At 37.4% G+C, this 17,614-nt stretch overlaps 1 protein-coding gene across 1 annotated transcript in view; it reads right to left on the bottom strand.

Moving 5' to 3' along the window:
• FHIP1A (FHF complex subunit HOOK interacting protein 1A) overlaps positions 1–17,614 on the bottom strand; it is a 256,592-nt gene that overhangs the window by 79,696 nt on the left and 159,282 nt on the right. The window contains exons 4-6 of the mRNA XM_002815215.4: positions 11,193–11,819; positions 2,414–2,572; positions 325–411 (exon numbers count right to left, since the gene is read on the bottom strand). Of these exons, the coding sequence (XP_002815261.1) occupies positions 325–411; positions 2,414–2,572; positions 11,193–11,819 (873 nt within the window). The remainder of the gene's footprint in view (positions 1–324; positions 412–2,413; positions 2,573–11,192; positions 11,820–17,614) is intronic.

Below are 17,614 nucleotides of genomic sequence, written 5' to 3'. Positions count from 1 at the left end.
GGAGGACAGCTTGACAGTTCCAAGTAGCCACTGCCCACGAAGTGAAACAGGCACAGAGTCAGAGTCTATCTGCCAATGTTCCTTTAGGCTGACTATCCTACTTGACACTCACAATACTGTATTCTATGACACCAGATAGAACCATCAGTTTAAGCTGTGGCCATTTTAAGACCTGTGTTTGATATTGTGATATTTGAAATATAGATGGAATGAGAAGAAAAATCAGGCTAAAATCACCATCAAATCAATTACACTGTGTTTACCCTCCTCAGTGTCCATCACTTGTATTATAGAGACAGAAGATTACATGAGCCAATCACTGACCTTATGGAGAGCAGGAGCCAAGACTGGTACCAAAAATCCATTGTAAATGTAATTGACAAGCTGATTTCGAATCAAGGGGTGAGCCACCTAAGAGAGAGGCACATAGGCATGAAAGAGGCAAAGAGTTCAATCTTCAGTTCTTAAAATAAAACAATTTTGTGTACATCCTGAACTCAAAAAGGAAATCCACATTTTGGCCATTTATTCTGTGATTAAAGAACAAATCAGACCTCATACTGTCATATAAGCCTTTCAAATAGCTTATTCCAGTATAAACAGCTTGGTTAAAATCTGCAGAAGTTGAACTTTCAAACATAATATTGGTAATTTTAAACTGTGTGTTTGGAAAAAAGATAATAAATAGACTGAGTATGTATAAGGATTCATAAGTTAAAGTTAACAAACTGGAAAGTATAATTTTTGCCCCTTATTTCTTCTAAATCACATCTCAACCTGTAACTAATTTTAAAAACTGAGTATAACTGTCAAAACGAACAATTAAATACATTTATTTTGCTAGCAGAAAACATTTTCTCATTTTAAATATGTATTTCCTGATAGTCATTTATATTAAAGAGAAAAGCATTTAAAAATATTTTCAGAAAAACAGATAATATTCAAAAGCAGAAAACATTATCAGAGGTACAATACTTCTCATATTTGATTTCCAAAATATATTTAGTGTGGATAACCCTCTACTAATAATATCTTTTATAAGTAACCTTTTCAGTAGTCTTCCCCAAACAAAAAAATCTTAAAAGTATATGGTTTCAATGTCAAAATACAGTATGAAATATATAATTTCCCTGTTCTTACCATGCCCATTAGCTTTATTTCTCTTTCTTAAAAAAAGAAGAAAATGAAAAAGAGAAAGTCAAAAAATAAAGTAAAAGCAATTTCTAGGAAAATGAGGCTAGATCTTTAAATTACTGATAATCTCTCTGTGTGTATATATTTTTGGGGAAGAACTAATAGTAGTTCCATCTTTTTTATTTCCACAAACTTCTGCAAGAAAATGTTGATAGGTTGATAGACTGCAATATTAAAGGAAAAAATAAGATGTAATCCATTTTTCTTATATATAAATAAAACTTCCATTGACTTAGCAATAAAAATGAGATGGAACTAAAATAATTTACTTGAATTTTCTTCCAGAAGCTATTTCTTTATTTGGTAGATAAACAGATTATAACTAACATTTTTCATCCTACAATCACTATAAAGAAAACTTGATTTCTCAGGAGATATACCTAACGTTAAATGACAAGTTAATGGGTGAAGCACACCGGCATGGCACATGTATACATATGTAACAAACCTGCACGCTGTGCACATGTATCCTAAAACTTAAAGTATAATAATAAAAAAAAAGGCCGAGAAAAAAAAAAGAAAACTTGATTTCTTAATAAATCTAATATTAAGGTAATATTTATGCTATTTGGAACTAAAACATTCTTTATGAAAACTTACCACATCCTTAAATATATATAAAATCTGATTTTTATTGAAAACAGTAACAAGAAATCTAAAGGTAAAAATCTAATCAAGAAGCCAAATATACAAGAGTTCAGTGGTTGTTTTTTGCCCCCCTCAAACAGGACAATTTCAAAGCGAATTTAATTTGTGTTGCAATGAAAATGCTTAACTTCTTCTAAATTCAATCGGGATAACAATACTCTTTATGTAGTATGCGCCATTAAGCAAAATAAAGTGTTCTCCTTTGTAAATTCCCAAGAAGACCTTGAAGTAAAAGTGGTATAATCTGGATACTTAGAAACCTAAAAATATCTATTTAATGAGTCAGGCATTGAACTTATTTTTGATGGTTAAGTAGATAATCAAAACAGAATTAATTTATAAAGAAGATAAAGAAAATCTACTCATTTTTTTTTCTCAGTTAAAACTTCCAGAAACCTACAAACTAACATTTTCACTCATTCAAGGACATTCAATTGGCTTAAAGTAAAGCACCAATATTCCATAAACATTTATTAACATTTCAAAAAGTGAATGTTTTAAAATTAATCCTTTGCAATGCTTGTGCTCTGAATGAAGCCATAGCAAAGGGATCCTTTATGTGCTCTGGTACCTGTATGACTGCATTGCAAAACTCCAGGGAGTTCATGAACTGGACAAGAGAAGGAAGTAGAAGCCAGTCATCTTTCAGAAGGCAGTGCCATTCCTCGCCTTTCTCTTCTAGCTTTGTAGGCAGGGAAGAGTAGAGACCACTGAGCCCAGTTGCAAGTACCTGTATTCAGAAATAAAAACAAAATAAACGCTTTTCCAAAGTTCTCAACCTGCAATTAACAGCTCACAGGTTATGTCAATGCTGCTGGTCCCAAAACTATATCTTTAAGTAGCAAGGTATTAAAGGTATAAGAGCCCATCAGCCAGCTAAAAACTATGCAAACAGGTGAAGACAGTAGAGAAGGACAACTCAGGCAGAAGGAACAGCAATATCAGAACTATCTGGCTAATGTACACATGGTTGGTATGGGTTGCTCATCTCTCATGTGCCAGGCACTATGCTGGGCTAGGTGTAGGAGGAATACACACAAAGATGAATAAAATATTATTCTGGCCTCAAGAAGTTCAGGAGAGGAACAAATTCATAAACAGTATCCTACAGTACAATCCATCAAGTGCAAATACAGAGAAGGCACATACCCCAGTCTAGAGGAGAAACTCCTGTTTTGAGGTGGTCCAGGACAGAAAGTCACATACATTGGAACCATGAGCTTTATGAGAAAGATTCCATGCAATTCCTTGCATGCTTGAGGTCACAACTGACAGCTGCATGATTGCAGTTTAGAAAGCACTTCCACGTATATTTTCTCATTTGATCTTCACAAGCAATAGCAAGGAGAAAGAATTGGGGGTCAGCAATCAGTTAGTTAGATGTGATGACAAGATTCAAGCAGAGATAAAGTGAGTCTACACGGAGGCATCAGCACTAGGAAAAAGAGAGGAGGAAATAAAATTTGAGCATTACATGGAAGGTGGATATGAGGGTGATCTAACCATGACATCTATCGGTCTGGCATTAATCCAAAACTCTTAGGGCTTGCTTCCTCCCTTAGTGTTCTGGTCCTTAATTTAAATTGACAGCCTTTGGGCTTGGTAAGTGGGGTAAGAACACAAAACTGTCAACTTACCCAACTTGGTCACCAAGAAAATGGTGATGCCTTTAATAGAGACAGAAATGTAGGAAGATAACACACTTAATGCTGAGTGCTTGTTGATTTTACCTTGTGGAATATCAAACCAGGGATGCAATGAATTTCATAGTACTGGAGGCCTCCCAGCTGGGAAGTGATACTGACTAAGCAGCAACTTGGAGATCCTGACTTGCTAGATATGTATAGGATGGCCAGGGATGGCACAGACTGAATGCAAAGGAGTCAGCTATGGGGCCAGGGGTGGTGGCTCACACCTGTAATCCCAGCATTTTAGGGGGCTGAGGTGAGTGGATCACTTGAACCAGGAGTTTGAGACCAGTCCGGCCAACATGGCAAAACCCAGTTTTTACTACAAATACAAAAATTAGCTGGGTGTGGTGGCACGAGCCTGTAATCCCAGCTACTCAGGAAGCTGAGGCAAGAGAGAATCCCTTGAGCCTGGGAGGCGGAGGTTGCAGTGAGCCGAGATTGGACCTACTACACTCCAGCCTGGCCGACAGAGCTGGAGTGCCTCAAAAGAAAAAAAAATAAAGGCCAGCTACAAAAGGCTTTGCTCTAGCACAAACCCTGAGGTGACAATGGCCTCGAATGAGATGGAAACATTCAAGAAAACATAATGAGGCAGGCCCAGAAAAGAAATAGTGACATACTCATTGATCTCACTGTCTAATGAGAGATTAACGGGCAATTAAAACAGTGTTAGAAATGCTCAGAATACATAATAGAAAATATATGGTGCTGTGGGTGTACAAAAGACTCTTAACTCAGATTTGGAGGGTTGGCAGCAGGAAATATTCTCAGAAAAAGTGATATCTAAGCTGGTGAAGAGTACGTAGGAGTTAGCCAGAAAAAGAGTAGGGGGAAGAATATTCCAAGCAGAGAAAACAGCATATACAAAAGCTCAAAGGAGAAAGAAAAGATGGTATTTTCCAGGAACTAAGAGAAGCGCAGTATTGTTAGAGTGCAGAATTACAGGTAGAAAGAGGCTGGCAACGAAACGGGAATCAGATCCTGCAGGGTTTTATAGCACAACATGAGGAGCGTGTGGGGCATCCAAATGGAGAGCCCAGTATTCAGATACGTGGGGGTGATGCTTAAAAGAGAGCTCTGGGCTAGAGACGGAGCCGTCAACATGTAGATGGGACCTCAAGCCATACGAACCAGACAGAGAAGGAAAGGGAGATTTAGACAGATGAGATATGACAAAATAATCCACAGTGCCTGGCATCACAAACAGAAAGTCAAAAGGAGGTGTGGGCCTAGGTATGTTAAACTTGGAAAAAAATTATCTGTAGACCTATTGTTGCCTTCCTTTTCCCGTTGTCCTGTTCCCACAGCACTCTCTGTATCCCTTTGTGTAGCAATCATCTTTCTTGCATGTATTAGCATATTGCCTATCTTCTCCATCTCTCCTGGTCTGACTTGTTCATTCCAGTCCACACTGGAGGTATGGATGATTTGTCCAGTCAGGTATGTTGAGTTTCAGATGTTAACATGGACAGACCATATGAAGTCATGGGAGGGCCTAAGAGGGGTGGGGGAGATGGTATAGGAGCCCCCAGTGGAGTATAAAGGACAGGGAGACAAACAGATGAACCATTTCAGCACTAGAGAAATCAAAAAAATTATATACATTTCTCTGTTCTATTTCCTGGCAACCTTTAATCATTCATTCATTTACTCACTCGTTAAAAAAATACCGAACACTTACTTCAGGCCAGGTACTATGTTAAGTACGGAAAATACAACCATAAACAAGACAGTACATTTATCTCTTTTTAAAAAATCAGGGCATCTTTGGTCCCAAAGGAGAATGTCCCCTATTTAAAGTGAACATACCCATACAAATCACTTTAATTCCAGTTTTGAATGTGACCCAAATGAGTTGCTTCTTATAAATTAGAAACCTCTGGCAAAAGAGAACAGAGACCAAAAGTTCTCCTCGAAGAGAAATCTAATCTTGATGCCACATTTTTTTAAATCAATTACATTTGCTAACTCATGCTAAATTAACCACAGAACAAAGGCTTTAATTCTGCATACTCCTGATTTCTTAACCACTTTGAGGCTTTGAAGATGAATTCATAAAGATAGGCTTAATTTGTCTGACTAAAAAGCTGGGAATAACTATTCAGTATATCAATATAATTACAGCAACATTAATTTTCAAATTACATACATCAGTGACAGTAATTAAAAATAACACATATATAATATTCACTTTTTAAAATGAATATGGTGAAAGGGCATGGCTGAGATGTGAACAGAAGCCTGCCCATCCAGAAGGTAGTCCCTGTACAGAAGGATACTCTCTATGCATAAGGATACTCCCAGAACAGAAGGACATTGTCTGTACAGAAGTGACAGCTGAATAGGAAGTCCTGCCATGTTCCTGCCACTACAAAAAGTGCCTCTGCTATGTCCTTCAGAATGGCAAAGAAACAGGGGAGAAAATATTCTGCAGACTAAAGAGTATTACATAGTCTTAGAAACAAGATTCTAAATCTTTATGGTATTTATATCCTCCCTTCCTAGACTGTGCTCAGAGTTCAGATTCATTCACCCAGACTGCACATATTTCTAGAACACAGACTGTGGGCCAGACATATGCAAGATTGGTCCTGGGGAAAGAGTAGTGAACAAGTTGGACCAGGAAAGATGGAGAACATGGCTGATAAACCAATACATGCAAGAAAGATAATTACTTCCCAAGGGGATATGGAGTGCTGTGGGAAAAGGACAAGGAAAAAGAAAGATACCAACAGGTCTGTAGCTAACTTTTCTAGGTTAAGAGATGAGTAGCACATTCTATTTACTTTTAAATTTCATTTTTAACTTAGAATTAAATTATAAAAAGTTTAAATATAGATGTATTCAACAGCTCATTTAAAATAAAATTCCCATCCACTATTTTAGCCTTTCATTGATCCTTGGATTCCCATCTACACACACACAAAAATTGTAAAACATTCTATTTATTCCCAACACATTAAGCATTAAACCATTTTTCACTTATTTGCACTTATTTTTCACTTATTTTCCCTCAAGAATCTCTTTAAAAGAAACTAATCACCATGTAAAACTATAAGGATAACAACAGACAAAAAAGCAAACAACTTCCCTGGCAGCAGTATAGTGTGGCAGTTGCTGAGACCAAGGACTTTAGTATCAGACAAATGCGGTTTTGAACCAGAATCTGCCACTGACAGGCAGTTATTAAAGTTCTCTAAATTTCCATTTCTTCACTAAGTTGTTGCCAGGATTAAAGAAAATAATGCATCTACCAAGATTAGCATAATGTTTTACACATAGAAATGTTTCCAGTGAAGGAAAGAAAGATGACATACAAAAAAAAAAAAGAAAGATGACATGCACAGAGCAGTGAACAAGTAATATTTAACTTTAAACATCTAATGATATCTGGTTAATTTTAGCAAACACAAAGATTTTTGGCAGATGACTTTAGTCTGAAGCTCGCAGCATAACACCTGGTAGGGACTATTTGATACAACTTGCTAAAATAAAAAGCCTCATAAATTTTGGATATGGGATAAATAACATTCTACCTGCAGCTGTGTACCTAAAGGGCGCTTGCTTTAATTTGCCTTACTTGATTTAGGTATACACTGTTTTCTACATTTGCCAATATATAACAGTGGCATGAGCTTAACCATCAATATTTGGTTTAAAAAAAAAAAGTGACAGGGTCATTTAGTCCCCATCCTTTTGTTGGCACCAAATTGTTCCCTAGAGTATCTTCATTCTCCTTCTTTTCCTGGGAAAGCACATCTTGAGCTATGAGGCAGCAGAACCAGCAAGCTCTTCCTATCAACTATAACAGTAAAGGTTTCCAAAAGTGGTCCGATTTCCTGAAAGAGTCATTACTGTTCCAACAGCCTGATGCTAACACACTTTGACAATCATACTAATTAGAGAAACCTTTTTCTCAATTGTGGTCCTTAGCTGGATGGGTAATAGAGCATGCTTTTATCTTCAACATAAAGAGGACTTTTTTTTTAATTATGTTGTCAGATGTAATTATAGAAAACTGGGTACAAATGAGATTATGGGATCTATCCTGAGGGGCAACTTAACACAATGAAGCTTGTGTTCCATTCTAGCAAACAAGGTCAGCTGGAGATGTTGTTTTCCCTCCAACTTTAATGATCTGTACAGTGTTTTAAAATATGTTTTTATAAAAGCAACACTCAACTAAAACCTGCTTATGACACAGTTAAATGGAAATCTAAACATTAAAAATGGTCCATTCTTGTCATATTTCAATTTTTAAATTATGAAATATGAAAAATATATGAAACATAATAGAAACCCATCACCAAGACTTAACAGATTTTAACATTCTGCCAAAATTTCTTCAGAACACTCTGATTTTTTCAAACAATAAAAATTACAAACAGAACTGCACCCTACTCCAATCTCATTACCATCCCTTCTCCTTCGTTCACCCCCAAAAAGCCACAGTCTTGAATTTAGCATATATTATTATCCTTGTGGTTATTTTGTACTTCTACTGTATACATATGTATCCAAAAAACAGCATACACTAAGATTCTGTGTTTTAAAATTTCATGTAAACTCTGGACGGGCACAGTGGCTCATGCCTGTAATCCCAGAATTTTGGGAGGCTGGAAAGGCAGATCACTTGAGGTTAGGAGTTCGAGACCAGCCTGGTCAACATGGGGAAACTCTGTCTCTATTAAAAATACAAAAAATTACCTGGGCGTGGTGGCACACGCCTGTAGTCCCAGCTATTCAGGAGGCTGAGGCATGAGAATCACTTGAACCTGGGAGGTGGAGGTTGCAGTGAGCCGAGATCGCACCACTGCACTCCAGCCTGGGTGACAGAGTGAGACTCTGTCTCAATAAATAAATAAATAAATAAATAAACAAACATGTTTTTTGATTTACTGCTGTTCACACACATATATATTACATGATAATACACATGATTCATACACTTTGAATGCTGAAAAGTATTCCACTGATGTATGAATAAACCAGTTTATCTTTCAATTCACGTACTTATATTTTTCTGTTTTTCAAATCACTGTTTTATTGAACATCATTGTATATGTATCCTTGTAAATAAGTGCCAGATTTCTCCAAGCCAGATATCCAGAAGGGAAGCTGCAGGATCACACAGTAGGCAAATATTCGGTTTTACCAAACATTGCCATACTGCTTTCCTGAGTTACTATACCAATTTATATTCTCAAAAGTTCTTGTTTTTTTCACACTCTTGACAACACAGTTACCACTTAATACTTACTACTCTGATAAGTATTAACTGGTGTCTCATTGCATCACCAATAGTGGGACAACTTAACACAGGCCCCTTGCTGTAATGCAATAAGTACATCGCATCTCTTGTAAAGTAACCTTGCCAAAAATATTTAACCTAAATTTAACTAGGCATGTAGATCTAAGTCCAATTTGCAGGAAATGCAGGGTTAGGGACAAGTCACACTACAAAAGAAACAATCAAACCCAGAATGTGGGGGTGTTTTATAAGACAACGGCTTGGTCTCTTAAAAAGTCAATGTCATGGGGAAGAAAAGTGGCAGGTTGTTATTATATTAACGGAGACTAAAGAGACCTGATAGCTAGATGGATATCTTTTATTGGACTCTACAAAAGGGGAGAAAAAAACTATGAAAGTAATTTGGGGCACAGTAGGAGAACTGGATACTAGATCGTATTAAGGAATTATTGTATAATGTTCTTAGGTACAATAACAGTATTGTGGTTATGTGGGAGAATGTCCCCATTCATAGGAAACACAGACTAAAGTATCTAATGTCTGTAACTTAATTTCAAATGGTAAAACAAAAACAAATAAAAGCATAAAATACCAAAGGATGGCAAAATATTAACAACTTTGAATCTAGGTGGTGTGCATACAGTGTTCATCTTAGTGTTTTAAATTTTCTGTATTTTACTTTTTCTCATAATAAAAACTTTTTAAAACATAAATTGCATCAACTTTATAGATCAATTTGCAGGAATGTCTCATCTATACACTATCTACAAGCTGTAGAGCTCTCCATTTATTTAGATCTTTTATGCCCTTTACAATTTTCTCCATAAAGGCCTTTCATGTATTTGTTGGATTTATTTCAAGATATCTTATGATTATGTTGCTTTTGTAAATGGTATTTTCTAAATTGCCTTTTGCATATTGATCAAGTGAACCACCTGAATATTTTGATTTGTTACAATACCTGCTCTCCTTTAAGCAGAATTACACAATTGAATTAAACAATTCAAATAAGCTAAAACCCAAACCTCGTATAGCTCCCTCTCAAAACTGCCGTTTTTAAGAGGTTTTCTTTAGAGCAGTTTAAGGTTCATGACAAAACTGAGAGGAAGGTACAGAGATATCCCACATACCTGCTGCCCCAACACATGCACGGCCTCCCGGATTATCAAAATCCCCTACCAGAATGCTACATTTGTTACAACTGATGAACTCACAGTGACACATTATAGTCACCCCAGAAACCATAGTTTACATGAGCGCTCACTCAGTGTTTTACATTCTATGGGTTTGGACAAATGTATATTGACATGTACTCACCATTCTAGTATCATACAAAGTAATTTGACTGCCATAAAACTCCTCTGTGCTTTGCTTATTCATCCCTCACCCTGCCCCAATGCTCAGGGGAAAAAAATGATCTTTTTACTGTCTCCATAGTTTTACCTTTTCCAGAATGTCATATAGTTGGAATCATACAGTAGGTAGCCTTTTCAGATTGGCTTCTTTCACTTAGTAATAAGCACTTAGGTTCCACCATATCTATTCATGGCTTACCAGCTCATTTCTTTTCAGCTGAAAAATATTCCATTATCTGCATATATCCCCACTTTATTTGTCTATTCACCTGCTAAAGGACATCTTGGTTGCTTCCAAGTTTTTGGCAATTATAAATAAAGCTTCTATAAACATCCGTGTGCAGGATTTTGGGTGGACATGTTTTCAGCTCCTTTAGGTAAATATCAAGGAGTGCAATTGCTGGACCACATGGCAAGAGTATGTTTAGTTTTGTAAGAAACTGCCAAACTGTCTTCCAAAGTAACTGTACCATTTTGCACTCCCATCAGCAACGAATGAGAGTCTCTACTCCTCCAAATCTTGCCAGCATTTGGTGTTGTCAGCGTGGCCCCTGCACACTAACTGATTGGTGAACTCCCACTCCACCACCCCATGTTCCTATGACAACAAAATACACTAAAACTAGTGGTCATTTTCTTGCTGAGACACAAATGAATTTGTGAAACTAGCAATGGAGGTCTTATCACATGCCATGATTCCTTGGAGCAAAACCAACCTGAAAAGCTAAGAATCAGAAAGCACAGGTTTTACCAATCTCTCAGGATATGCTCCTAGAACAACTAAAATCATTCTTAATGCAGTAAAAATTAACCAAAAATGGTAACACATCTAGCTTCCTTTGTTGGCTTATGATGAGCTGATGCTGCTCAGCCAAATAGCATCTCAACTTAGATTTGTCTGCTCCCTCCAAAAGATTTCCTCTAAACATCTTTCCATAGGAAGTGCCAAGTACAACTTACTGTGAGAAAAAAGGGAGTAAGAAAGTATTCATCATTAGCAACAGAAGAGAAAAAAGGGAGTGAGTGGAAAACGTGCCAAGGAGAAAGACTTACTGGACAAAAGTAGGTGTTCTCCACGATGTGATGGGCCACCATGGTGTTCTCAGCAGAGAGAGACATGATGAAGAGCAATGCATCCCGAGCTTGCTGCCCTACTGACCCCTCTCGGTGAATGAAGGGAATCAGAAGGGAGAAGATGAGGAAGTTGGCAGCGCCTTGGTCTTCACTAGTGTGGAAGAAGAGTTCTAAAATGGATGGATCTTTGGCAAGAATGGAACAGAGCTGATTAAGTAGGACAACCAGCTTCTCCTCCACAGTGGGGGTGGTTGTTCCTGAACAAGAGCTCAGCAACATCATCAGAGGCTTCAGAATGGGTTTGTGGTGCAGCAGAGGCTGGTGCGACTGGGTGACCAACATCTCATACATCTTTAGCTGCTCAATTTTAGTCTCATCAGTAAATTCCCTTCTCAGGCTCCAAAGGAAAAGTTTCTCCATGATGTTCTCAGAGACCACAAATTCCAGAATCGGCCCCATTGCAGCATCCTTGGCTTGCTCTTCAATCAACAAGAAGAGCATGTGTTCTACATAATTCTGCACGGCACTGGCCTCATCTGGAGGGATAGACCCATATTTTGCCTGGGTGTTCTTCAAGGGGTCATGCTTCTCCAAGATTTTCACAACCTGTAACCAAATCAAGCATTTGTCATCCGTCTGATGTTTATCATAATTACAAAAACACATCACCACTGATTTTACCAAATCATCACCAAAAATGCAGGAGCCACTGCCCACAAGACATGTGTGGGCATTGTGTGTGTGTGTGTGTCTCCCTCTCAAACACTAAAATGAAGGAAAACTATAGAAAGAAGATGTCTGAAGATGTTTACTTACACAGTTATAAATTTCAACAATCTAAATATTGAAGAAAATAGTATGGTTATATAAATTAAGCTACATGTATTCTTTGGATTATTTATTATGAACATAATTGAGGAAAATGAGAAACTGTAAGTGATATGTTAGATGAAAAAAGCAAGCTATTCATAGATGTTAGACGCATAATAATTATGTCAAAGCCATATGTGAAAAATATGCAAAAAGAATCATTTTGATGTTCAAAGTCATGACAAATTCTTAAATTTTTTTCTAGATTGTTGATGTATAATATTGCTTTTTAATTTTAAAATACATTAAATAAGCAAAAGGAAACCATACTACCCATGTTCTTCTACAAATAGAATTGCTTTGGAGATCTCAGCAGAGGAACACAGCTCCTCATATGTCCTTGACAGAAAAATATCCTCCCTTCCCTACTTGGATGGATGCCCTCTTCAACCAAACATGCAGCAACAGAAAAGATTAAAGGAAACTGATAAACAAGAGACATACAACTAGTAGAATCAACCCTAACATATGGCATGTACTGAAACTAAAAAATGAAGGGTTTGAATGCTGTATTCCTTTAAGCTTAAAAATTCTGAGACAACCAATTATGAAACAAATTCCTAAAGTTTGGAGTGATTAAAAAGTTTTGGAAATAGAGCTGATAATTAAGCACTTTGGGAGGCCAAGGTGGGAGGATCACTCGAGCCTAGGACTTCAAGACCAGCCTAAGCAAAATAGTGAGACCCTGTCTCTACAAAATAACTTTAAAAATTAGCTGGGTGTGGTGGTGCATGCCTTGAGACTCTGAGGTATTAGGATCATTTGAGCCCCAGGAGGTTGAGGCTGCAGTGAGCCTTGATCGTGCCATTGCACTCCAGCCTGGGCAACAGAGAAAGACCCTGTCTCAAACAAAACAAAAAACAAAATTGGTTAAGGTGGCCTATTTTGTTATATATACTTTACCACAAAAAACTCAATTAACAATTTTAAATAAAAATCCCTAAATAGGTCACCTCACAGCCCTGGTCAGCTTCTCTCCTTTCCCACTGCTAGCATCTGAAGGTTTCTCACCTTTCTCTGCCAACAGATACTTACTTCCACTTTGCGACCTGGAAACTAAAACAATCTGTTATCTCAACTTCCATTTAACTTCATGACTTAGAATTTCTGGTATAATATTCATTCCATTTACTCCCTTGAAAATATACACATACGATAATTTTTAAACAACCAAACATTTATCAATGACTTTATCTTTGTCCATTTTTGCCTTTCTGAATTGCATGGAATCTATGTGTCTTTTGCAGTACCCTCCAGGTCCAGTCCTATCATGTACTGTTACGCGTTCTGTGCGAGTACTTAGGTTATGGAATTTTTGCAAGTCATTGGGGAAGCTGGCAAAGGGATAATGCTATGTCAGCATGCATGAGCAATGAGGGAAATTTATTTCTCAGGGAAATGTCTAAGTCTCTCCCTTGTCAAAAACACGGAAAAAAATCGTTATAGACCAGGCAAGTCCATCCTTACAGAATAAAAGAATTTCCACAAAATCTATAATCTCTATTGACTTCCAATATAAAGTTGATAATGCTGTGTCACAAAGGCAAAAAATCACCCTAACACCCTTGAGTTGACATTTTTAATAAAGAAGGCCTTTGGCTAGCCCCTACCCAGGGAGTACCCGGCCCACTGACTAGTGGCCACAAGCCAGCCACTAGACATCCTCTTCTTTGCTGCACGCCTGACTCCAAAGTGCACCCACTATCCTACAACCTCCATCAAGCCCTCCAGGATTCCTTGCACCTGGTGACCTTCCTAGCAGCAGCAACACTGGGACCTGGTTCTCTCCCACCCCTTTGTTCTGGGCCTTACCAACATCTCAATAGAATGCAATCACAGTACCACACTGGTCCAAAGGGACCCTCTACCTCCACACCACACATGGTCCAGCCCCAAAAGTCCCTAACTTCAAGCCTCCACATTCTGAAGAACAAAATTCATGTCTTATCAGTTCTGTAATTTCAAAGTCCATATATTGAGTTTACTTATGAGAGCTATCTTTACAGCTAGGCCTCAGGGTAAAAGTGTAATTATACTTTTCATGTGTGCCCAGACTGTCTAAACTATCTAAAACTGGGGCTGTGCTTATACATGGATGGTGGAGTGGCAAATTAGCTCAATCTTTCTGGAAAACAATCTGGCAATATGTAATAGAAGCTATAAAATTGTTCCTGCCCTTTGACTTGTTAATCTGACTTTGGGGAAAATGCCCCAAGGAAACAACCCATAAATAATTTGCTAAAAAATGTTCAATTTTCCAATAACGAAAAAAATACTATTGACTCAAATGGTCAAGAATAAGAGAATTAGAATCAAAATATGTTATATCACCATACAATAGACCCATCAAAAACAAACACTAAGTAAATTCATTTTATATCATTAAAATGTAAGTTAAAAAGCAAATACATTGCCAAGTAGATATATGATTGAGTCTAAAGAGATATAAATGAGATTTTAAGGTTAATTAGTTATTCTTTCCTGTAAGTTTATCTAATTTCATAATTCAAATAAAAACAAAGGTAGACAACGTAATCATGTACTAATGCCCAAAAAAGACCAAACCAATGAGTTTAAAACAATTAACAATTAGAGATCTCTTAAGTCTCAGCAATTTCTAAGCAATATAAATTTATAAATATGCATATGTATTTATATTTTATATATACAATATATGTGCATGCAAATATGAAAGATACAGCAAAAGTCTTTATTTACATAACCATAAATTGTATTTTTCTCATTAACTTTCATTTATATTATTTATTCCAATTCATTCCTTTACAAACAGACCTCCTTTTTTTGCTGTGAAAAACTTTAAAAAGAGAACTAAGATTTTTATATAGAATGCAAACTGTTTAGCAGCTTTTAAACTGAAACATCTTTACCCTCTTTATAGTAGTTCCCTTATACTGCCTTCAGATGGAGCAGATACATTGAAGAACCAGCCCTAACCCACTGGTTTTACTGCCTGGAAGATGGGTGTGTTATAACCAATGTACGTGAGTCATGGAACACACAATGCTCAGCAAAGTGCTGATTATGCTTGTGTTGCCACATGTCCTTAACGTCTCTCCTTAGGACCTTCCCAGGCTACCTCCTTTTCCTTTCCAGGCAGACACACCCATGACCTGCTTTTAAAAGTGCGCTCTGGTGGCCCAACCTTGGGACTGGTTCCTATGTTGGCAGAGAATGCCTAAGAAGCTTCTTGACTAGAGCACAATTTGCACCGAAATGCCAAAGAACTTCTATCCCAATGTCCCAAGTTTGTCACTCCAATGGTGTCATAGTTCTTTCAGTTTCTATAAACTGATCTCTGATGTGACCTGGACTTTTCCTTATTTTTTCCTTTTGTGCCCTCTTTTCATATCACTCCCATCAAACTCCAATATTTCGGTGCCCCTGATTTCTGCTTGCTGAGAGTTCCACCCACATACCAACTTTTACCTTCCAGTGCTATGGATGCCACAATTTCATGCTGCTCACAGTGGCTCCCCCAGCCTGGTCTACTCCTGATTATCAGCTGTCTTATACTCTCAACCTTGCCTCATTTCCTATACCTGGCTTCTTCTCAGCTATCTAGACTCAGTCTCAGGGATTCAGCTCAGGGGGAAAAAAACACAATTAATGGGGCCGGAGGGATCTCAGTAGGTCAAAGAATGAAGGCAAGCAAAATATACTTTGCAAATATTTCCAAATTATAAAACAAATTTACCTTGTTAGGCTGAAAATACCATTTAAAAAACTAATCAACACCTTATAAAGCCCACGCTCATTAATTAAGTAAACCAGCTGAGATCAGAAATAGCAACTTAAACGTTTTGCGGATCATAGCTAGACATTTGTTGATCTACAAACTTTAAGAAACACAGACGTGTGTGTGTGTGTGTGTGTGTGTGTGTTTGGGTGCATCGTTAGCCTTGATCACATATAGATCCTAAATGTAAAGTATCACAATTCCAAAAAGAAGGAGACACATACAAATCAACAGTGTGAACAATGCTGTTAAAAATATCAAATTTATAGAGCTAAATTTAACCTAATTTCAAAGCCATTTGACTTAAAAATGTGAGAATTACTGGGGCTAAATAAGATTAATAAATAGCATATTTCTTTCATTAAGTAGTATCAGATACTCCTATCTTTACCCCTGATGATGGCCCCTGTGACCCAATAATAATTGGCCTGGATTTCAAATGGGCACAAACTCTAAACAGGAAGTGCAAATGCTTTCAAAATGAAGGCTCTACATAAATCACTTAATCGTACCTCAGCTACAAATGATTACCCTTCAGGATAAACACAAGTGTTTCTTTCTCAGGAGACTAGCTTTGATTCCACTTAATATTGTTCTATGTCTTACATACATGCATGCATCAGTAGGTAATTATTTATGCTACCAAAGTTAGAGCCTAGTTATTTTAAGAAAGTCATATGTGTAAAATCCATACTTCCAAATCCTTTGGAATGCTAAAATAAGGTGGCATTGTGGAAAAAAACAAGTTACTATGCAATATTTTCCAACATACTGAAGGGCAAGATTTAGCCATCTAAAGCCAAATTCCACTTAATGTACCAAATAACTACACAAAAGTTTCCATACAGTCCTTGTTCATTACTTAACAGCTGTGTCTTTCAGTATGAAGTGTTCCTTGTGCATCCATTTCCACAGGGAGACCTCTACCAAGTCACTTCTTTTTATATTAAGATAACAGCTTTATATTACGTATTCACTTAACACCAGTTTTTTAATGTCAGCTCCAGTCCTGAGCTCCAGAGGCTTGCTTAAATCTTGGATAAAACAGTTATGGAAAGGCCTTATGAGTAATGATTCAAATAATAACATTTCAAAGAACACTAATTTCAACCACAGCAAAAATCAAACTTACCACCAAGCACACAGTAGGAGAGCTGCTGACATTTCAACATGCTCAAGCATTGTATTTCTAATTTTTATTTTTTGAGATGGAGTCTCGCTCTGTCACCCAGGTTGGAGTGCAATGGTGCAATCTCAGCTCACTGCAACCTCTGCCTCCTGGGTTCAAGCAAGTCTCCTGCCTCAGCTTCCCAAGTAGCTGGGATTACAGGCATGTCCCACCACACCTGGCTAACTTTTGTATTTTAGTAGAGATGGTGTTTCACCATGTTGGCCAGGCTGGTCTCAAACTCCTGACCTTTGGTGATCCACCCACCTCAGCTTCCCAAAGTGCTGGGATTACAGGCAAGAGCCACTGCACCCGGCCATGCTCAACCACTTTAGAGTCTAATAGAAGTGCAAGTTAATGCCTCGGCCATCTAACTTAAGAAGTATAGCTTTGGTTCACTTTACCTTCTACTGTCAAGGCTAGAGCTACCTGTAAAGCTTGGAAGAGAGAGAGAACTTTTTGAAATGTTAACAAACATCAATTTACTAAGATATTTAGAAAATTAATCAGAGTTCTCTAATACGTCCCAACTGTTCATCTCTCAAAGGCTTTACTTAATTTTTCTCTGTCATTTAGTCTACTACAAGGCACAGAGCAAAAGAGTGG

This window comes from Pongo abelii, chromosome 3, assembly GCF_028885655.2.
Source record: "Pongo abelii isolate AG06213 chromosome 3, NHGRI_mPonAbe1-v2.0_pri, whole genome shotgun sequence".
NCBI classification, from domain to species: domain Eukaryota; kingdom Metazoa; phylum Chordata; class Mammalia; order Primates; family Hominidae; genus Pongo; species Pongo abelii.
This window is presented reverse-complemented; position numbering and strand designations above follow the sequence as displayed.